The 23635-nt window shown below is 38.6% G+C and overlaps 1 protein-coding gene across 1 annotated transcript in view; it reads right to left on the reverse strand.

The window, feature by feature from the left end:
- Positions 1-9219: 9219 nt before the first annotated feature.
- LOC129781570 (CCR4-NOT transcription complex subunit 6-like) overlaps positions 9220-23635 on the reverse strand; it is a 316234-nt gene continuing 301818 nt past the window's right edge. Inside the window, exons 4-7 of the mRNA XM_055789450.1 lie at positions 17243-17311; positions 17072-17178; positions 16795-17000; positions 9220-16730 (exon numbers count right to left, since the gene is read on the reverse strand). Coding sequence (XP_055645425.1) covers positions 15956-16730; positions 16795-17000; positions 17072-17178; positions 17243-17311 — 1157 coding nt within the window. The 3' untranslated portion in view covers positions 9220-15955. The remainder of the gene's footprint in view (positions 16731-16794; positions 17001-17071; positions 17179-17242; positions 17312-23635) is intronic.

A 23635-nucleotide genomic window follows, 5' to 3' on the forward strand; every position in this document is an offset into this window, starting at 1 on the left:
AGGAGTGGCTATTCACCATGGAAACGTAGTAATGCAGAGATTTTGGTTTCATTCGTATGGCAGCCCCCCCCCCCTTAGAGAGGGGGGTGGTGTGTCAAACCACCACAGAACCATTTATTACACCCTAAGACCCCTATATGCCAAATTTGGTTTCATTTGCTTGATTGATTCTCGAGTTATGCAAAAATTTGTGTTTCATTTGTATGGCACAAATAAGAAACAAATACAAGGGTTTAATTTGATATGTCGATAATCTGAATCAGCCAAAAAAGTAGTTCAAAAGTTGTTTTTTAAATCATTCTTGATTTTTTAAACCATCGGTTAACTTTGAAAAATCATAGCTCAAAAACGATAAAAAAAAGTCTCTCTGTGCAAATGCATTTTAAATGATAAACCATGTTACATATTTAATAAATTTGGAACCGATCCGAATGAAAAAGAACAAATCCAGTTACAGTGGCACGCTATAGTTGGCCGTTAACGTAAATATGCGTAGATCTCGATGCGAAAGGTGCACTTTAATACCCCCAATCAACCGCTGCTGCTTGCCAATCCTATGACCATGCAGTTCCGTCGAAAGACTGCAACAAGTAAACTCTCGGTAAGCATATCTGCCTGCTCAATCTATGTTGGGACGTACTCAAAAACGATTTGTCTTTGTTTCACCAAGTCATTCAGAAAGAAAAACTTCACGTCTTCCTCCGCGGTGCGAATCGTTGATTGGTTGTCCTCGAAATACGTCACGGGAGTATCGACCTTACAACCCAAATCACAAAGCAGGCACTATATCCATAATCCATGGCAAACGGAAACGCACAATGCCGTCATTTCGGCCTCTGTCGGAGAGAGCGCAACAGTATGTTGCTTCCGAATGATCCATGCCACAGTCGACTCAAGCACCTTAAACACGCTACCGTTTACTGATCGCCTATCATTGGGAACGTTTGCCCAGTCGGCATCCAAATAAACCTCCATCACTTTCCTTCAACTCGACGGTAGCACGCCCCACATCCAGAGAACCTTTGATGTAACGAAGAATTCTCTTTGAATGCGTCCAATGTTCATTAGTTGAACAGCTTTGATACTGACTGAAAAAGTTTACAGCAGCTGCCAGATCAGCTACTAAGCGACCCTTATAACGGTCAGTCTGGCCGACACCGCTTCTCTTCACTGTAAATACCCATCTGCACGGCATCTAGTAGTCTCACCAGCTCCCAGGTCTTCTAGTAGTCTCACCAGCTTCAGGTCTGATTTTTCATCAGGGACTGCATCTCTTCATTTACAGCAACCTTTCATTTATCCCAGTCATGTAGCTTCTGAGCTTCAGCTAGTAAGATTGGGAGCTCCTCGACGTAGCTTGCGGCATTCAGCGCGTACGCAGCGTATTTCATCTCATAACCCTTGTGCCATGCAGGGACCGTCCACTTTCGCTTTGTTGTTCCGATCTCTGCTTCTTTCTCGGACTCTTCTCTCTCACTACCACTGTTGAACTCTTCATCCTCAAATACCCCCGATTCGGTATTGTTCAATTCAATCTTCAAGTCAGCGCCCGCTCACTGAACCATCGTCAGCTGCCTTCACTAAGAATAAATCATCGGATGACATACCTTCAACTGTTTTGGTGGGAGAAGAACCTTCCAGGAACATGACGTCACGAACATGAACTTTTCTCCACTGGTACGGATTCCATACCTGATAACTATTGATGGCACAAGTCGATCAAATTTAAGTCTTCTGATCGTGAATATACTCCAATCCAGAATCGTAGATGCACGAGTAAAGATTTACACCGGTCTTGCTAGCAGGCTTTTCACGATTCTTCTCTTTTGCTTCTATCACCTTCGCAGTATCACCCGGCGTGTCCTTCAGCGCCTCAACTTTGGCCGCATCCGTATGGACACACTCTAAAAGTTCTTGCTTCTCCAGGAGAATCGCCATCCGATACTTCCATGCGGCATAGTTTGAGCCGTCGAATAGCGGAAGAAAGTGTCGCTCGTACCTTTCCTCTTCCACCACACAAAACCGATTTTTCACTGAAACCCGTCGAACAATAACGACACTGGGCCCATAACCTAAAAACGGATGAGCTTGGAACAATGTTTTACACGCGGGAATTAGGAAAGAAAGGAAACACGTTTATTCTCGATGAATTTATAACATGGCGAGGGGTTGTCCACTCTAACAGATATCGCCTTGGAATTCTGTCTTTTCCATTCTTTGTTTTTGAAAGGCTTTAAACTTTGCAGTCCATTCGCCTCTTATTCTGTCCTCCTTTCTATCTGCAGCTACAGCTTTCTATTTTCCCCATCACTGAGGTGCAGGGGCGTGCTTCACTGCCTTATCGCATACTGCAGGAACCCTACGACGGCGGAATCAATTTTATAAATCTCTAATACCCTGTACAGAAACGAGTCATAAGCCTTCCGATTGTCGATATAGTCCATACTAAGTCTCCGCTGGTTATACACTGCTTGTCCGAGTATCGCTGCGTCGATGATGGTCTAGTCAGCGCCTTTTCTTGCATCCTTCCTGCTCTTCAGCGAGAATATTTTACTGCTCGCAGTGAACAGAAACGTTGGCAGTTTTGATGATTAGCATTTTGTGCAGGCTCGATAGGCACGTTATCGATCTGTACACTATGGGTGGGCTCCATTTTCCGGGAGGAGAAACGTGACGCCACGGGTGGCGAATTTAAGAAGATTTTGTGGATCACGCAACTCAGCTGTATTTAGGTGTTCCACGGGTAGTATCTTGTGTCAGAAGCTCTAAACACCTTCGATGTTGCACAATTCTCCAACACTATCGATCGAATCAACTGAAAACCTGTGATATGTGTTCTGATGGTGTGAGCCATCCTTTGCGGGAAACTCACGTATCGAAGGACCTTTCTTTCCGAGTAAATATTCTTCCGACTTTCATTTATCTTTTCTTATTATTTTCATCATTTGTATGGTTTTCTCACTCCCTCCTATCTTTCGGAACCAAGTTTGTTGTCTCTTCGATAACGAAATAATTATCCTGCTCTCTTTCTCTTTCTCTATTTCGTATGCTCCCTATACTCTATGTGTCCCCATTCCTCTTCTTCGTTCCCAAAAATCTCGCTTTAATTATTCTGAGGCCTAACATAAACGAAATTTTCATTACTATCGCTACAATTATCCTTTCACCTACACGCTAAGGGGGATGTTCAATGACTTGACTACATAAAAAAAAACTTTGATCCTTTTGATTAATCGTTTTCGACCATTTACTGACTGACTGACTTGAATCGAATACATTGCAACTAAAGCCTTTTTTCTGTCTGTTCGGGAATATTGTGTGTGTTTGTATGTTTCAAATAAATATTCTGTTTTTTTTTCATTTTGTATCTGATTTCCCTAACAGCTATGTTTGAGACCATTTTGCTGGGATAGCAGCAATGATATTTTTCTAATGATATAAGAAACAAGCAGAACATAAATCTGGGGTTTGGCTTAATTTGCTTGTTTTCCGTTCGGCTCCTATTGGTTTATACATTTGTTTGTTGAGTTAAAATATTATTTTGTGACATTGATTAATTCTGCTTACTTTTGTTTGATTTTCCAATGATGGTTATGTTGTGGTTTCTGTTACTCTGGTTTGTTTTTTCGCTATTTGAGGTCCAAACATTGTTCCTAATTCCACATATCGGAGTTTTTTTTTGTTTCTATACATTTACACTTCATCATTTATCCTGTGCGACGGAAACGTTTTGTTTTGTTTCTTTCTTGATCACTTGTATCGTCTGTGTGCCTGTGAGATGGTTCGACTTTTAATGTTACTGTGTTAAGTGTGGAGATGGGTGTCATGCGCTTCAATTACTTTACTCTTAAAAATATAATTTCCATTTCTTGAATCTGAGTTCGGTTTGCATCGGTTGCTCTTAGCTGTGTATGTGTGTGTGTGTGTGTGTTTGTGGATGTCCGTCTTGTTACAAATGTCTTCATTTTTTTACAGACTTTACATAACTACCGCCTTATACTTATCATGATTCTAGGTTTACAGAGTTTTTGTTTGTATGTTTTTCATTGTCTTAGAAAATGATGCGCGTTTTGCGTAGATTTCTTTTTTTGGGGCGTGCGATCAATGTGAATCGATGAAGCTCCATCGTGTATCGTGCGGTACTAGATCTACAAACTGGTACTGCACCATCACGCGGAAGCCTTAAAAAAATTAGAACGAATGAGTTAGTCGGGGTGAAGCGATACAATTCGAAGAGTGATGTTTGATGATGTTTTTTTATAGTTCGAATACTAGCTAATAGAATAGCTTAGAACCAGCCCAGGGTCTGACGACTACGACGACGACGACGACGACAATGGTGAAAGCATCTAGTATGAAGAATTTCGATTATACACGCCTATTTAGAACCTTGTGTGTTATATAATTTTGATTGTGTATGTGTAAATTGTTCCTCGCCAAGCGTCTTATACCTCCTCAGGTTTCCTCATTTTAAAAGGTGGTGAAAATACAGGTACGATATTAAGTCCATTCCGGTTAGCTTTCGCTCTTTTTCTCCACCGGGTGTTAGCATTACAAAAGAGCACACTTCTCTTCAGTTGAATTTCTTTTGGACATAATGTACTAAAACATTAAGCAAAGCTATGACTGGTAATGAATAATGCGCAAAATTAGATGGCCAGATATTCGACGAAAATATCTGCAAATTCCGCTTTCGCATACATAAACTAAAATACGAACGAATAACCCTTGACTGCGCTTTCAAGCTCTTGTTCATCGACAGATTTCAAAGAAGATATGTATACAAATAAACATATTGTTTGATGCAAATCCTTCACGCCTCTGCTAAGCGTATCTTTTCTCATTTCAGTATTGTTTATCTCTTAGGTTAGGTGGTACTAGAATATTGAAACGTTTTTGCACATTTTGTTGGTGGTGTTTTCTAGGTTGGTTTGCACTTTTTGTTCGCTAGTGTTTTTGAGTACGACATTCTTATCGAATATTAGGTCTGCCGTCTGCTGTGTGTGCGCATTTTGTGCCTATTTGTTGTCACTACAACTGTTTTCTTTGTTCTCGATGTTCGATTGCAATGTTTTAGTTTGTTTTGTTGTGTTTGACTTGTTGCTGTTGTTTTTGTGGTTTATCTCATAGTTGTATTTTGTACTTTTGACTGACCTTAGATCTTAATATAACAATCATTGTCTTGTTGCAGTGGTTAAGGTTTCCTAGTTTCAACAGCTTGTTCTTATTTTGTAGTTTAAAACTTTCTTTTGATCACAATTAGTTTCCGCGTTTGGGTCTTTTCTCGATTATTTGTTTGTTGTTTTGGATGTTCAAAGTGTGAAAGGGAGGATCGTATCTCCAGAGGTCGAACAATATACAGCACGTGATTTGTGTGTATGTGTGTGGTAGTTAGAAGATTTATTGCACATACAATGCTCAAAGGCGAAACCCAAACAGCAAACTCACTTCTTTTTGCCGAACGTCAGAACAGAGATTACGCATTGCTTTTGGCTTTGAGCAATTCAACGCGGAATAGCATATCTGCTGTCTCGAAACTGTCTGTCCTGGAAACTTCCTTTATATGATGGTTTCCACAGAATGTCATTTCTTCGTTTTTATATTTTTAATTGTTCCATTGAGACTGTTTTGTACGAGGGCGCATCCAAAATTATGTATTTATGTTTTCTTCATGAAATTGTAGCTTGAAAATTATAGTAGAACCCCGATTATCCGAATGAACCATGGTGCAAAATGACATTTTTAGAAAAAAGGGGAAATTTTTCGGACCACCCTAAAATGGAAATGAGCACCCTAATGAAAAAAATAAGACTTCACTTTTCACGAAAATTGGAGAATCACTATATCGGCTTGACATGGAATGGTTGCAAAGAATTAGTCGAAATTTTTAAGGTAATTCAAACAAGACAGCAGCATTTGACAGCATTTTTCTAAACTGGAAAGTTTGTACGACGATGTTTCGAAAAGCCGGTAGTTACAAGAGGTACCAAGATTCTGTGGACATTTGAAGTCCGCTGGAATTAACATGGATATGCCAATCATCAGAATGCATTAGAAGTTTTACAGTTTATTATGAAATGAGGTTTCTACGAAACGCTTCTAAATCTTACAGTGAATTTGAAGCAGTTTCCATGTTAAATTTACTAACTCTGTTCACTCGGACAATCTGCTACTGTTAAGTCGAGACGCATGAAGATTTTGCAAATTTTGTTCGGTTTATCTAATATTGTTATATCCCCAAATTTAAGTTTCTTGGTTGAGTAAAATTGATTTTTAATTTGAGATCGAAAATAAAGACTTGATAATAAGATTTGATTGCAGGTGTGTCACCCAAAACACCCACCCCGGTTGTCACCAGGTCACGCTACGCCACTAGTCCCTAGAGATATTCGATTCATTCAAATAATCTAATATCAGCAATCAAGTCGAGTAATTTTTTATCGAAAAATGCAAAATCAAAACATGAAAACATCGAATGATTAAGGGTGATAGAACAAGGTACTATTCCCAAGATTAGTATCTTCTAACTTAAGACCATACTAATTTTTTATCCAAGTTCCGTTAGAGAGATTATTTTTAAAAGTTGGTCAGCCAATAACGAATCAACGAAATAGTTTTCAGAATCACCTCTAGATCCTGCAGAGTCTGGATGAATGTGTGCGATTTGGATAAGGCCCGATCCAGCTACCGAAAAGTAATCCACAAAGGCATCGTAACGGTGAAGTTGATATGTCAACCGGATTTTTTGATCGACTCTCAGGAATAATAATTATTGTGTTATTTAAGATTGGCCCATTAAAAATTCAGGTTGAATCTGCCGTTTCTATGTAAATATTCCTTTTGAACTAGTAATTATAAGCGCCAGACAGAAATGTTTAAACAAAGCTGCTGTCCCAACACCATTCGACGAACACTGAATTTTGAACAGAAAAAATCGCTCTTGTTCAATTGTCTGCAAAAATCTTTAATTGGGAAATTTATCAACACACTGAAATACGATTTCATTCGAAATCTATTATTCTGTACATCGATGTTCATTTGTTGAAATTAAATTTAATGTAGCTTTTAAAACTAGGACATCATAATCTCTTTTTTATTATCATCGCTTTTTCATTATTATTACAAAAAAAAAACAAATATTAGCTCGATTAATCGAATACTGAGAGACTATTACTCCAATGATACGATTATTGTAAAGTTTCCCAACGATTGAACCATAATCGATTAAATGAGAAAATAGATATGTCTATATGTCCTATGTGGCAACACTCGAGATGGAGGATAGAAGGTGGGAAGATTCGCGGGTTTTGGTTGTGTCAAACTTTGATTGTACTAGTAGCCAAGGCGCCTAGAAGTATATTGTCAATTTGTGCGAGATGCCTGAAAAAAGCTGGGAATAAATATATATCATAATGTTATTTATTTCGCATTAGAAACAGCGAACACTCATTCATTTTCCGCTTGCAATAGTATTCACGACATTACTGCCCGGAACTATCTGACAATAGATAAAAATAAAAACGAACATAATAAATGGCTAAAGAAGTTAGTTTTATTTTTATTGAAAAATATTGAGTTGATTTTTGGAAATGCATGTATGTTTGAAATATTACGTTTGAAAATGATTTTCAAGTCTGAATATTTCCAGTTTCATGCATAATTTGAAGTTGCTATTTTAAATTTTAACTTTTAAGAACGAAAGATTATCTGTTTGCCGATCTTTTGCGTTGGAGTATACATAATGTATGTCCAAACAATTTCGTTATTCAGTTGCACTCAACTCAAAACTGTAAACATAGGATTAGGAACTTGACAAACCAAGCTGCCTAACAATGCAATACTAACCCAGTCAACATTAAATCGTATAACTATCGTATATAGAGCATTGTATACCCGTATATGATGCGCCCAACTAGCATATACATGCAAAAGTGGAGGCAATTCTTTATAACCTAATAAGACTGTTGTCATACGTATATACGATTCGTCATTAGCATTAGCATTAGCATTAGCATTGAGCAAGTTGCACAATATCGTAGATGGTACGAATTCAGATCTGTTATGTTATACGTATATACGATTCGTCATTGGCATAAAAAAACAAATGGTGGAAAACATCGAAGAATGTTTAGCCCCGCGAATCACCATTTTTGTATGCATATAGAGCATTTATAAATATTTATGTTTGTATAAATAGAAATTAATCAAATGACTTTCAGTGGGAAGGGGAATACATGTTTGAAACGAGTGGTGGCGATGGTTAAGAAAACTGCTCCGATGGGGTTCAAACTCCGGTTGTTTGGATTATCAAGCAGCAGCTATCTCGCACGGCTATCTGAAATATGATTCTAGAGCTCTACATATGGTATGAAAGAGATGTAATCGGATACGTCGTTCTCGATTACCGATTGTGTTTTAATGGAACTATTGCAAAATTCATATAGAAATGATTCAATAAAGTTCAGTAAAATATATTTAGAGTAATCAAAAAACATGAAATAAAGATTTTCCTTCATATATTAATAATTTTAAACTGTCTTCGGACCTGGTGATATGCCCAGTAAACATTAAAACATAAAAGAATTCCAAATTGAAGGCGTTATTCATACTTCGAAGACACATTTGGGTGGTATATCAGGTATATGTATGCGAAACATATATATATATATATATATATATATATATATATATATATATATATATATATATATATATATATATATATATATATATATATATATATATACATGACCTCCAGTTTCGCCTACTTTATTTTTGATTACTCTAAATATATTTTACTGAACTTTATTATATATATATATATATATATATATATATACGTATATGATGTAGCATATACGTACATGACCTCCAGTTTCGCCTACTTATACCTGATATACCACCCAAATGTGTCTTCGATGTATGAATAACGCCTTCAATTTGGAATTCTTTTATGTTTTAATGTTTACTGGGCATATCACCAGGTCCGAAGACAGTTTAAAATTATTAATATATGAAGGAAAATCTTTATTTCATGTTTTTTGATTACTCTAAATATATTTTACTGAACTTTATTGAATCATTTATATATATATATATATATATATATATATATATATATATATATATATATATATATATATATATATATATATATATATATATATATATATATATATATATATATATATATATATATATATATATATATATAGCCGTATATAACGATATTACGATGCTTGCTACACTGCGATTTGACTCGAGAATGTTATACAAGATAAAGATAATGTACGTTAGTAATGCGTTTACCTGGAGCATGAAAGAGAGAAGTTAAACATAAGGCCGAGGACATATTAAACGCGAAGCGGTGCGATGCGAGGCGATTAATTGGAGTTCATCGCGTGTTATGGCGTACTGATCGCCCGTTTTTTCACGTTTCAATAATATTACAATCCAGTTTATTCTACATGTGAACAGCCCAGAACAAGGATAGCATATATGATAATATGTCTTCATTTTGTAAACAATTGAATTGTTGTGAGATATTTAATTTAGTATCCAAATTAAAAGCACACGATAGTTTTGTAAAAAAATCTCAATCTTTCCTATAAATTTCCTGGGTTATCATTTCAAATAAACTAAATTAAATGTTTGGTTCGTATGGTTGGGAGAACTTCCTTTCCCTTAAGACTGGAGCAATTTGTTTAACCATCATCACCACTCATTTTAATCATTTATATTCCACTACTATTAAAAGCCAATTAAATACACTGGAGTCGCTTTTTACGCGGGGGATATGTTCCGCGTAAATTCCTAAATCTGCGTAAATCCCAAAATCCGCCTAAATTCCAAAATCCGCGTAAAAATAAACCGTGTAGTTTTCCATATCCGTGTAACAATCTAACAAACAGCGAATTTTATTTTAAAATGCATCCCATATTCTAACAATTGATTTACTGATTTGTTTTGCATGCTACAATCATGATATCTGTATTTCCTTTTATTTCTCAGCTACTAATCAGTGATACAATACAAACTTATTTGGTGAAAATTCACATTAATTAGCATATTGAATTTTTACGCGGTTGATACGTGCCAAGTAAAAAAAGCGCGTAAATTCCGAAATCCGCGTAAATTTCGAAATCTACGTAAAAATAAACCGCGTAAATCCCAAAAACCGCGTAAAAAAAGAAAGATTTCTATTCATACAGACATAAATGTTCTCACATATAAAAATAGCGATTTGTGATTTTGGTTTTTTTATGCCTATTTGTATGTATGCAGTATGTATGTATTACAGTATTACAGTATGTATGTTTACTACTGTAATATTATAATCGAATGACAATAGTCGTATTAGGTGCATTCATAACTCGTATATTCATCCAAACTGATTCGCCATTGATGTAAATCGTCGCCAATTTCACATGTATATGCAGGCGCATTATATACCAAATAATGGAAAAAATATGGGATGTTACATACACGACAGTTATACGATTTGATTTTTGCTGGGATGTACGTATATCGCCTCCACGTTTGTATGTTTAGGCGTCTCATACGAATACGAAAAAGTATACGAATGAAACACAAATTTCTGCATAACTCGAGAACTAATCAAGAATATGGAGCCAAGTTTGGTATGTGCAGGTTTCAGGGGGCAATTATTGTTTCTATGGTGGTTTGATACTCCTCCCCCCTTTAGCCTCCTTAGTTTGATATTCCTCCCCCCTAACCTCTAAAGGTTTCTATGGTGGTTTGATACTACTCCCCCCTTTCTAAAGGGAGATGGGGGTGAATAGCTCGAGAACTAATCAAGCAAATGTAATCTAACTTGGCATATAGAGGTTTTAGAGATCGAAAAACGTTTCTATGGTGGTTCGACGCTACTTTCCCCTCTCTAAGGGGGGCTGCCATAGAAATGAAACAGAAATTTCTGCATAATTCAAGAACTAATCAAGCAAATAGAACAAAATTTGGTATATGGAGGATTTAGGGTGCAATAAATGTTTCTATGGTGGTTCGACACTCCTTCCCCTCTCTAAAGGAGGAGGGGAGTTGCATAACTCGAGAACTCATCAAGCAAATGGAGCCAAATTTGAGATTTCACGGTTTTTGGGTACGAGAAATGTTTCTATGATGGTATGACACCCCTCCCTCCTCTGGAATGGAGAGGGGGCGCCATAAAAATATTACACATATTTCAACCTCACATGACAATTGAAAATTTTCGGAAAACTCTGAAGGAAAATCGGAAAAATCGGAAATATCAGTTCCCATATGTTCTACAATTACATGGTGACAAGCGTTGTTAGTCAACTTGATGTTTGCGCTAACGAAATTGATCTTTGTTCGAAAGTGGAAATCGATTTTTATGTGATAGAACGCACTCCTATATCTTCTATTTATATAAATAAAAATGGATCGCCGAATGTGTTGATAAGAGCAAAACTCGAGACAGCCAAGACAGCCATAAATCGGACAATTCCTTCGTCCGATTTATGGCTGTCTTTATTCTATCATATTTTCTGTGTCAAACGTTCATTCCATGTAACGGAGGAACATGTTATTTGCAAGTGGTTGAAAAATCTTGAACTAGAATTGTGTCTGAAAATAATTTGATATTATAATGGCGAGTTTTAGTCAGTGATGTCCATGTCCTCTGTGTAGCGAGGAGAAACTTGAATTCTCACACCTTCTCCGTCATCCTCAACGAGAGCGCTTCTCTATGTTCTATAATCACCAAAGTTCTAGATATGTGCGAGCGTAAGAGGATGGAAGAGCAGTTTTTTTCATTCAACACTCGGTCGCGCTAGAATGTGGCAAGAGAGCGCACAAACTATCTACAGTATAACAAGTAAATTCACTGGAGAGTACACTCTGATGAGTGAACCGAGGGGAAACATATGTGTACATTATATGTCAAATGAGATTGCAGTCTTCAGTTTACTTTTCAGTGCACTCCTCGGTGTGGCAGAGTGCGGATCAGTGAGCTTCAGTGGTGGACACAGGGTTCCGCATACACGAACTCCCAAGAGTAAAGATAGTGTAAGAGAGTGTCACTCACTCGTACCAAGATTTCTCCCAACTAGCGCTTACTGGGTCTTCATATAATCCCCGGTGGAAGGGAAAAACGCATGGTTTCTCTTTGGTGAGTGATGACTGTATCCTCAGTTTGGGCATGAAACTCGCGCACGAGTGTATCACTTCAGTGAAAATGCCATCACTGGTTTTGGTAGAGGTACTAGGAATTTTATAGTAAAAGGTAATTTCAAAGGGTCGATTAGAAGATCAATCAATGAACAGTTCTACGATTGGACCTATGAACGTGCACTTAGGAAGAAAACATGAACAAAACATAACTGTAGAGAACAAATTAGAATATACTAAGAGTGTTTTGTTTTTTTCTAGGTTTCAATTCACTCAATATTTTTTTTTCAAAATGTGTAAGGTATTCAACCTAATTCGTTCTAATATTCTTTACAAGTTTTTGCGTTCTGCACAACAAGTTCAATATTAACTGCGTTGAAAATGTCAAGTTTCGTGGCAAATAGGCCCCATTTGCGACATGTTTTGATTTTCTGTTTCCATTGCACGAAAGGTGGAGCTGAAGCACGACGAATGCTTGTGGACGTTTATGATGACTCTGCACCATCGGATAGATTTTGTAGGGAGCTGTTTGGTCGATTTGAAAGTGATGATTTTAATGTTAAAGACAAAAAGTGACCAGACAAGAGTCGATAATATTCCATCTATTCATTTATTCTAGCTATTTGGAAAATAGAGAATGGAAAATACTAATTCCCCCGCTTTATAGCTCAGAGCATGCCTCTTTTGATTCCCATTCGTTTCGATTGATACAGAACGCTTTTGGTGAAATACGCTTTACTCCAGAACCAAAACTAGTATTGTATGGTATTGGATTCATTCTTGGCTTCAAAAGATGAACGCTTCTTTCGCGATGGTAAAAAGTAGTGGCTAGTGATGGGCAACACTTTGAATGATGTATTAATTCATTCTATTTCTCAAATAAATGTGTTTTTCATGCAAAAAACGGAACGAATTAAGTAGCAGTTGTCCTTTTGTTATTTTTTTTGGCGTGTCCCGTTTTCAATCCTGAACTATTTGGTCAGCCTACCCAAGGGTGGTCCAATGTCATCTTGATTTTTTGTTTATCAAAAATCGACTCTCTGAGTCTTTTTTTTTAATACAAGGTAAAACGTATGGCTTAGGGTGCCAAACAAGAATACAATATACCATATACAAAACATTAGGACTACATTTTGGGTTATTTTAAATTTCACATGACCATTTTCGTGGCCTCCCTGATGAATATGAAACCAGAAGTTCTGAAAAAAATGATGAAAATATTTTTGTCCGCTTGCTTGTATAGTGGGGCGCCAGCTTATAAACAGATTTGCGTGATTGCAATAGCCTGTTTTCAACGCAAATTCTAAACTATTGAAACAAGTTTTTGGTTCAACAATTAACAAGCGTATAACGCGTAAACATTTTATCTTTCGAATGAAGTGGTTATCATACTGTTTCGTTCGGTTGGTTAGGTGGAATTAACACTGAAAATCTTGTTGTTCATCCCAGTATAGTGAGGATGATGGTATGTTAATTGTTTGTTTAGTTTTGTAATATATTCGTTTCCTTTAGTCGTAGACCCAAGTTTAACTTTAAACAATAGTTTGAGTCCGCGCGCGTTGGCAGACATAGAGAAGCATGAGATTCAACATAAGTAAAAGCAATTTCTCTCGAATGAAATAAAAAAAAAACATTCCAATGGGCTTAATGTGGAAACCAGAATGAAGCTAGGGATAGCTCAACCAGAATACTCGTAAATTAACCTTCTCAATAGATAATTATAACGAGATTTTTCTGTGTTGTGTCGGATCTCATTGCAGAGTTTGGTTGATACGTTTAAATTCCAGGTTGAATGTAGTGCCTGAAGTATCGGCTGGAGTTAGGCTTATGTTTGCTCAGCTGTCTGGTCTCGAAAATGACCGAATTAGCTGGTCGTTGTCGGGTATCTAGAGCGGGAATTCCTTTGTAAATTCAAGGCTTATGCTGACATAGGTAATGGGTTCAATTCCTGATCGGTGATGGATTTTTTCGGATTGGAAATTTTGTTGACATGCTTGGGATTGCTCAGCTGCTTGAACTCGGAAACGATCGCATCATGGCCGGGGATCTAATAAAGCGGGAATTCCCTTGTAAATTTTTGGCTTATACTGACATAGGTATTGGATTCAATTCTCGATCGGTCTAGGGTCTTGTCGGGTTGGAAATTCCCTCGACATGCCATACAATAAATATGTTCATATAATGGCTTAAATTGTTCTTTCGATTAGTAATCTATGTTTGCGAGATAACCAGTCCGTTTTCTTTTCAATTTAGTTTGCTTACTGGTTAGTTGTTAAAAAAAAAAAGATAAATACCGTAATATTATTATTATCAATAAGATAACTCGTCCCGCTCAAACCTTTGCAGGGAAAGAGGCGGAACCATCATCATTTAAAAAGGTATAGAAATGAAAGACGTAGTCCTACGTCAAAAAAGGTATCCTGGATAGCCACCATCATATGCGTGAAGAGGGTCGAATGTTGGAATCGATTCCGTTTTGAATTGCTCTGTTAAGAAGCGCGACAGCATTGTGTTTCCGCGTTTCGTTTTCTTTTTGGTAGTTACTTTGTTCGTGTGCAATATCGCTTTGTGTGCTTTATACTTAATGTTTCTTTTCTTTCTTTCTTTCTTCCTAATATTACAATTACAACCTTACAAGCTAGTGTGTTCGATAAACTTTGCCTACACGCTTCTTTAAACGAAGGAAAAACTATAAATGTATAAGAATATAAAGGTTAGTGTGTTTTCCGAGTGAAGTTCTCCTCGTAAACCGCAAAACACAGACCGCCTAACAGTAAGCAAAAAAAAGAAGGAAAACTTAACGGTGCGCTCGCGTGTGTCGCGTATCTCTGCCAGACGTGAAGGAAACCTCAACTAAAAGAATGGTGTTGTATCGGACGAATGTCTCTGTTTGCTCGCGCCTTTCTCAGACCCCTTAAATTTTGCAGCTATTGGCTGAGCTAGGGTAGACCTTCCCGCGTTTCGCCGCATAGAGAGAGAGGTGTTGGTGGTCATGCATTCCCTAATAATCTGATACACGTGCTCTGGTTGTTGTTTATGGCAATGAGTTTGATTTCTGTTGAAACGTAATCGATGAATGGTGCTTCTTTGTTTCATGATTTCCTTTAGCTGTCTAATGTGTACAATTTAAAGTAAAAATCCTACGTAAAATAAATATCACAAGACTGAGTGACGATCGGTCTACAAAAAAAAATTCTATATATTGGAAATAAACGGTTCGAATTCTCCTACTAAAGAGTTTGTTGGTTGCACTTTTTGGTTTCCTAAACAATCGCCTCCCGACGTTTTCGCATTGTATCCCTCGCATTCATCGATTGTACTTGTGTTTTTTTCCTGTTTCGCTTTCTCAGTGTCATTGTTCGAGATTCTAACCTCTCTCTGTCTTCCATTTTCCGCATTTTCTTGCTACATTGCTCACATTCACTACTAACATTACTAATGGAGTTGGGAGTCCACATTGCTCTAAAAATCCTAAGGGTGGCTGTTTGGCGTTCGATAGTTCTTTACACTGCTCCCTCTAGTATACTTGGTTGAAGTAGACTTGCATTTCTGTGAATGGCGCTGATTGTTCGACCTTCCACTGTTGCTTTTGCTGCTGCTGGTGGTGTTGCTAGTAGTCGCTGTAGTCGTCTTTGTCGTCAATGTTAAATTGGTTGGGTTGAAGGTTCCTTCCAGGATAGGGTTACCCCCGAAAGGACTGGCCGTTGCCTCTGAGAATTGATTTCTATTATTGTTGTTGTTGTTGTTGATTTGTAGTTTTGCTGTGTTTGCTGTTGGTGGTGGTGATTGGGCGTATGTTTTATTGCTACCTGCGGCCAATCAGACCGTTCGGGTGCTGGCTACTGGGCATATGAATGAGCTCAAGCTCTACCAGCAGTGAGAAGTGGTCCGAAGGTATATGCGGATGGGGACAGCCGATCACCTTGTTTTCCCGCATCCAATCGGCCGACATCGGACCGAGCAGCCCCAGCGGAATTATACCTTGCTTCGAGTAAAATATGTAATCAATAATACCTTTAAAATCGAATGTATAATTTGTATATGGCATTATATCTTCACTATACGCAGACGCTAGCTTAAAGGAATGAGTAAATTCATTTGGTGTATCACAATTAGATATACGCTGCAGGCAGGATTTGTAGCCCAGCTCTTTGAAATCTGGATGGTCCATTGATACACGTCCGGCACTAAGAAACTCTATCACACCGGAGTTCGGGAGCGAGTTGAAATCGCCGCACAACAGCAGCTGTACGTTGTCGAACTTGTGCCCCGGCCGGAAGCTGTGACTCGCCTCGTCCAGTATCGTCTTTAACTCGTTGCCCAGCATCATCGTCTGGATTAGCTTCACATCGCAAAACTCGGGATCCCAGTGGATGTGAGCGGTACACACCAGCAGCGGCTGCGATATCGCGGCCTGTTCCGGTGTAACACCCTCCCAGGCGTTTTCCTTCACCTTTAGCAGAGCCGCCAGACCGATGTTGTCCTTCGGCATCACACGGTTCAGCATGTTATCCGAACCCTCGGCATTGGCCATCGCAAGCTGATTGAACTCGATCAGGTGTTCTTTGATGAGTGAAAACCTACACGAAACATCCAAAGATTAGCTTCATTCGGAACATCGAAGCATGGCCCCAGTGCACTTACTTTGAAGACCGATAGAAGATGGCGCACCCGTCGACGTATTTTCGGTCCGATTCCGCCATCGTCTTGGCACGCGACTTGGGCGAGAAGATGCTCTCGTAGCCGTCGTTCTTCAGCTCCGGCTTGAAGAAGTTGAAGTACTGCTCCGTTTCCACCTCCTGCAGGTTGATGATGTCGGCCGCGAAGTGTCGTATCTCGTCCAGAATTGCCTGTCACGATGAATAATTTTTTTTCATAAATACACACTCAATGCTGGAAATGGGCACAGAAGCAAAGATACCTTTTTCCGGTACTCCCACGTGAGTGCCCAGCTGGGACAGTAGCCGTACATTTGTCGGGTGGCGTACTTGTCGCAGAGTACGTTATAGCACATTACGGTGAATATTACTGGCGAGAGAAAACAAAACAGAAGATATTAAAATGCTCAATGCGCTTACATTGGATTACTTACGTGCACCCCTGGACCGATTTGGCCTCGCTAAAGGAATCCAGGGACGGGCAGGAGGTGGGATTATGCTCACTATAAAGAAATAAGAAAAATAATAATAGATTAATACCGATGGTAATAACATTTTTTTTCGGGCTTATGGGCAGTTGGGCGTCATATGTGACGGCTTTCCGCATGTTTTACAGCACTTTGACAAGCTTTAGACAAGCCATTGTTTCAATTAAGAATTGGAACACGAATTTATAATGGCTGAATATGAGATGATGTGGGCATAATTCATGAACAAATTCTTTTAGCGTACAATGTTTTATTCATATGTTTTCCTATGCGATATTAGTAACCCTTGTACTCCCCGAACTGAGAGGCTATTGTGTAGACTGAACATTCCGTAACTACTCCCCGTGATACATCCAACTTAGAAACCTTTCTTATTGTGCAAATTTCAGTGACTAGATTCCTTCAAATAGTCAATAACGACACCGTCTTCGTGCTAACAATCATCCGTTTGAACAAGTAAAAACATTTTAAGAGAGCCAGCGTGGTTCCTCTATGAATATCACGGGAATGATTATGATCAGCCATAAAGAGTTGGATGTTATGCCAGGTTACATTATGGTATATGAAGATTGATTTTTTGTATGGCAACTGGCGTTCCAAACCCATCGTGTGAATGGGGTTTCAGTAGTTCGAATCATGGTGAAGTGTGATGGCTGTCAACAGAGCTTCTGTTGACGTGATAGTAAAATAACTGGAATTCAATCAACATCAAAATTGCCTCTCAAACGAGTTGCAAATAGCAGTTTTTTGAGTCATCGTATTTAAAAAAGTCACAAGGTACCAGTAAAGTTTAAAGATAAGCGCCTTCTGCTGGGCATGAAATTCATAAATAAACAACGCTACGGGCGATGAGTCACAGAATATACATACTGAGTAACTGGCTTGTCACGCTACCGTTTAAAACACGCCCATAACATTGAGTCTCCGCCCAGATAGTTTCTGAGCAGAGTTCTAGTAAGGTATGGGCAAAATCGCATCGAAATTCGTTCAACAACCCTCATTCACAGATAAAACTCACCCTTCTATTCTCCGTTTATGCCTCACTTTATTTGAGACAAAAAACATTCACCTATCATTTTCGCAACTCACTCTCACTCTCACTCTCACTCTCACTCTCACTTTCTTTATAAAACATTTATTCCATGTAACGGAGAAACATGTTATTTGCAAGTGGTTGAAAAATCTTGAACGAGAATTGTGTCTGAAAATAATGATGAGTTTTGTTAGAAATACTAACAATATTAAAGTAAAAGGTAAACTCAACGAGGTCGAATACAAGATCAATCAATGAACAGTTCTGCGATTGGACCCATGAACTTGCGCTTAATAAGAAAACGTGAATGTTTGAAGGTATTGATAACAAAAAACAAATTTTGGGAGAGATGAAGTTTGCCGGGTCAGCTAGTATTTTATATTTATAAATGATAGCCTTATTAATGATAACGATTTGTCTTGAAATCTTCGATTTTTTTCAACATTGTCCGGGAGCTCATTATTTTCTTCCGAATTCCATTTACGTTATCTCCACCCATATCAAAACATCGTTTGTGATCCTACTCTCGAGAATTTTTTATTAAAGCTGGCTGGCTTTTTGAGTTTTCAAAAAATCAGACAACAAATCAAGCACTTTGTTTGAAAACAGAATTATCTTGACTCAACATCAATGTCTTTCCCTTTTACATGTTCGGCTATAATGAACCTAGTCAAAACAAAACATCTGCAGTATCATCGTGATCAATGATTCCGTTGACCTACAACCCTTAATTTGTTAAATCATGCTGAATATTGTCCGTAAAATTCGTGTCGATTCTAAGGAAGAAACCAAAAGAATATTTTTATAGACATAGGGTAAATGATCTTGGTTTGTCCAATTTAGGGTGTTTTCACGCAACTAGTGAATGCAAATCGATTTCTTTCTTCATGAAAATCACATATAATCAATACGAGCTTGGGTTTGTTGAAAAGCCCCAAGTCTCTAGTTGCTGATACTATCATAAGGCGTTGAAATTATTATTATTTTTTCTCAAAGGGAAATTATTATCATGGTTTGTCCACCTTTGATCATGGTTTGATGATCATGATCCGGTTTTAGAAAGCGTCATTTTTGAATGAAAAAAAATCGAATTTTCAAGTAGAAGTTGCATTTCTCATTCATTGAGTTTACTGTCATCATATTGATCCACTCATGATCAGAATTGAGGTCACATGGTTTAGCTATATAAATCTGATACAAATGGTGTGCAAGCATGATGTTTACAATATTTGTAAGTGTTATAGTTCAGAAAAGATCTGAATACGTGCCAAATAATCATCTGCTGATTGATTAAAAGATAGCCTCATTTCAGCTATCGACACCAATAGAAGGTGTATTTATAATCCTTTAAAAAAAGTGAATCCGAAAAATAACTATAAAACTACTGTAAATCCTTTGATTTTAATACGTTCAGCTGCTAGCAGTACTTGTTGGAATTCATCGAGACTAGTTGCTTGGTAGAAACTCATGATAAAGATTTTCTTCCAGTCCCACCAGACTTCCTTCAGACGAAAATCTGCTTCGGAGTTCCGTTCACTTGTCAAGATTTTTTTAACTCAACATTCTTGTGAATGATTTGCCCTTTACAGTTCGTTACAAATATGTATCTTCGTGTACGATTTCGGGGGTACGGGGGTTTTGAACCCCCTCACTTGATCAGCTTTTAACTATTCTAATTATGAATATTTTTTTCCGTTCAATTTTTGTGTTACTGTTGAAAGATAGATAAACAAATAGTGATATAGTGGATGGTAAAAATAGTCTTTGTTTTACTCGAAGAAACGTCCGAAGTTGTAACAGTTTATCTCGTTCGGATTGCGATATGTCAAATCCGATCGGGTTCCGGAATATGGGTTAATATGTAGTCCATGCATTGTAGCATTTTTCGTGATGTCTTGTTTCTCATGAACGGTGATTTTCGACATCTGTTGCGAATCTACTTATTCATGTGTCGTGTATCGAGGATTAATCTTGATAAGTGTCTCGATTTGATTGTCAGCAGTAGCAGCATGGACTTTCCAGACAACTCAATAGAAGCTTTTTACAAAAATTATCAGACACCAATGAAGAACAATATCATTGCAAGAAATAAATCTCCAGATATACGGTCCGTGTACTCATGGAAGTTGTTGGTCTTTTCAATGTTCGGAAAACCTTGGGAGTTTTCGAAAAATAAAAACGAAGCAGCTTTGTCATCAATAGCAAAAGCAGAATTCAATCCGCACTTGAGTAGTATTAAAGTAGTTTTTGTAGTATTAATTTTGTATCTTTGGGTGTTTTTATCCTGACGGAATTCACGACTCTCTATTACCGATTGGAATAAGTTCATCGATCCCAGTTCATGTGCGTTTCTTTCAGAATCTACATTTCAGGGAAGAAGTTCAGTCATATTAAAAAATGGATGTTTGACTGGGTAGCACTCTCAAGCAGCTCAGTCTATTTATTAATGAATAAAGAGTACTCAGGGTGGGCTTGAAGCTTAAAAAATCTTGTAAATACAAAACAGATATCATTCTATTTAGACTATTAACATTAATGTTTTACCATAAAAAATACTTAACGTGTCTACGTGGATATTATTTAAACCCCCTCCCACCACACCGTGGACAAGAGTGGACATTTTCGTAACCCCTACCCCCCTGAAGTTGTCCACGTGGTATGTGGACAGCCCCTTGGGGGCTTTGGACCATCTGTTCTGGTTCTCAATAGTTTCAGGTTCTCTGGGATGTGTATTTCATAATTTTGCAATATGATATCATAAAACTAGAAATCCGCATCCGGAATCTAAAAAATGAAATTTGAAATTCTTATCTGATCCTGAATCTGGGATTCAGAATTGAGCTTGAGCTTGGGTAGATTGTACACTTCGTAGTTGCTCTTTTTGATTGACCTGAAATAGCAAATTTACACAGCAAAAACACACAGAATGACGCTTGTGAGTAGCAAGTCGGTCTTATTGTGCAAGTTTCGGTGAATCGAGTTTTAAATAGTCAGTAACAACGCCGACCCCGTCATCAGGGGAAGGGAAGGAATGTTAGTAAGATATTCGCCACCCGAAGACCGGAACGGTCGCCTCTATAGCGTGGTTTCCCTAGCGATTATTAAGGAAGAGATAGTTGTTAGTGGTTTATCCATTTCATTCTTTGCATAATAACCATGGGTTACAGTTGTTACAACCATCCTCTTTAGGGGCTTTGGACTCTCTGCTTTGGTTCTCAATAGTTCTTTTTAGACATGCTACTATAGAGATCCGTCATTCGCGGGCGGAGTTGAATCTGGGATTCAGGATTGAACTCGGAAATAGACATCAGAAATCTGCAGCATCGGTTCACTGGAATCTGAATTTGAAATGTGTATTCGTGATCTAGAGCTGAAGTCTGGAATCAAGAAATCAAAAACCTCGAGTCTCACTCTGAAATGTTGGATACTTGGAATGAGTATCAGAAATCTAGGAATCTGAGAAGGGTTCATCGCAATCATTGTGAGGTATTTAAATTATATTCTGTCAACGCTCAGGTCATATAGGTATACCGTGAATCTCGAAAATCTTAATAGACCTGAGTACACAATGCGTTTCCGATATCATCGCTGTAATTTTTCACGCATAGCTATCTAAAGGGTGTGTCACATCAAATTGCATCACGGAAAAAACGCTGTAGAAATTTAATTTTTAGGAATTATATCTTCAGCTTTGGTTTTATAATCAGATAAGAGTGTATAGATCACGTTGGCCATGCTTCACTGTCAATTTTTCGTAAATTTGGAAAAATGTCGTCGAACGAAAAAGAGCGTCGTGAATTAATCTTGTACACTCATTTCGAGAATCCGGAGTTGTCACATCGGGACATCGGTAAGATGCTGGGAATCGTCCAATCCACGGTCAACAGAGTACTAAAACGATACTTCGAGAACCTAACCATCGACCGGAAGGTGAAGAACGGCAAAAATGGATGCTCCGTCAGTGAAAAAGATCACAAGCGCGTAGTTAAGCAGTTTAGACGTGATCCGAGTTGTTCGGTCCGGGATGTCGCCAATAAGCTGAATTTGTCAAGTTCATTCGTCCAGCGGACCAAGCAGCGGAAGGGCCTGCGTACATACAAGGTTCAGAAGGCCCCTAACCGCGACGAAAGGCAAAAAGTGGTGGGGAAGACGCGAACCCGGAAGCTGTACACCGAAATGCTGACGAAGCCGCATTGCCTGGTAATGGACGACGAAACCTACGTCAAAGTGGACTTTCGTCAGCTGCCGGGCCTGTTGTTCTTCTCCGCAGAGGACAAATTCAGCGTTCCGGAGGAGATTCGCAAGCAGAAACTATCCAAGTTTGCCAAAAAGTACATGGTGTAACAAGCGATCTGCTCTTGCGGAAAGCGGAGCGCCCCCTTCGTGATGACCGGCACGGTAAACGGGCAGGTTTACCTTAAGGAGTGCCTACAGAAGCGCTTACTACCACTATTGAAGCAGCACGAGGGCCCGACCATCTTCTGGCCGGATCTCGCTTCGTGCCACTATTCAAAGGACGTGTTGGAGTGGTACGAAGCCAACGGGGTCACCTTCGTGCCAAAGGAAATGAAACCGCCCAACGCGCCGGAGCTTCGCCCAATAGAGAAATATTGGGCGATTATGAAGCAGGCCCTCCAGAAGAACCCAAAAGTTGTCAAATCGGAGGCGGACTTCAAGAGAAAATGGATTTCTGTTCAAAAAAAACTACAACCTGACGTTGTACAGAACCTTATGGACGGGGTAAAGAGGAAGGTGCGAGCATACGGGCTTGGGCTCGAAGTATGATTAAAAAGAAAATGCCAAAAGTTGTTTAATAGTTTTTATTTTACTGTCTAAAATTTTCAAAAGGATCGGTCTACTGGGCGAATTTCTACAGCATTTTTTCCGTGATGCAATTTGATGTGACACACCCTTTACACTCGATGGAATACATGAAAGCAGCTGGGCGGCGGTGCGATATAATCCGTGAGACCTGTGAGACAAGATTGATATTTTTAATTTTTTGCATTTGCTCAGCGTTGCTTGGCGCAAACTTGCTGGCTTGGGCTTGATTAACATCGTCGAGGCCCCGCGATCGCTTCCGATCGATCGGTCTGGAACTATTTGTTTCCCCCATCGGGCCTACGCGGATAATTATACACGGCGCGTTCGATACACCTTCCGTAGACATTGAGTGCAGCGTTTGTTGCACTTCCTTTCTGTGAAGCAGTTGAGGGGCGGCGGCGGCAGCAGACGGCGAAGTTAGTCTGTAACGGTACAGTCGTTACAATAGACCCCAATGTAGGGCCAACCGAACCAAGCAGACG

Source organism: Toxorhynchites rutilus, chromosome 1, assembly GCF_029784135.1.
Source record: "Toxorhynchites rutilus septentrionalis strain SRP chromosome 1, ASM2978413v1, whole genome shotgun sequence".
NCBI lineage: Eukaryota > Metazoa > Arthropoda > Insecta > Diptera > Culicidae > Toxorhynchites > Toxorhynchites rutilus.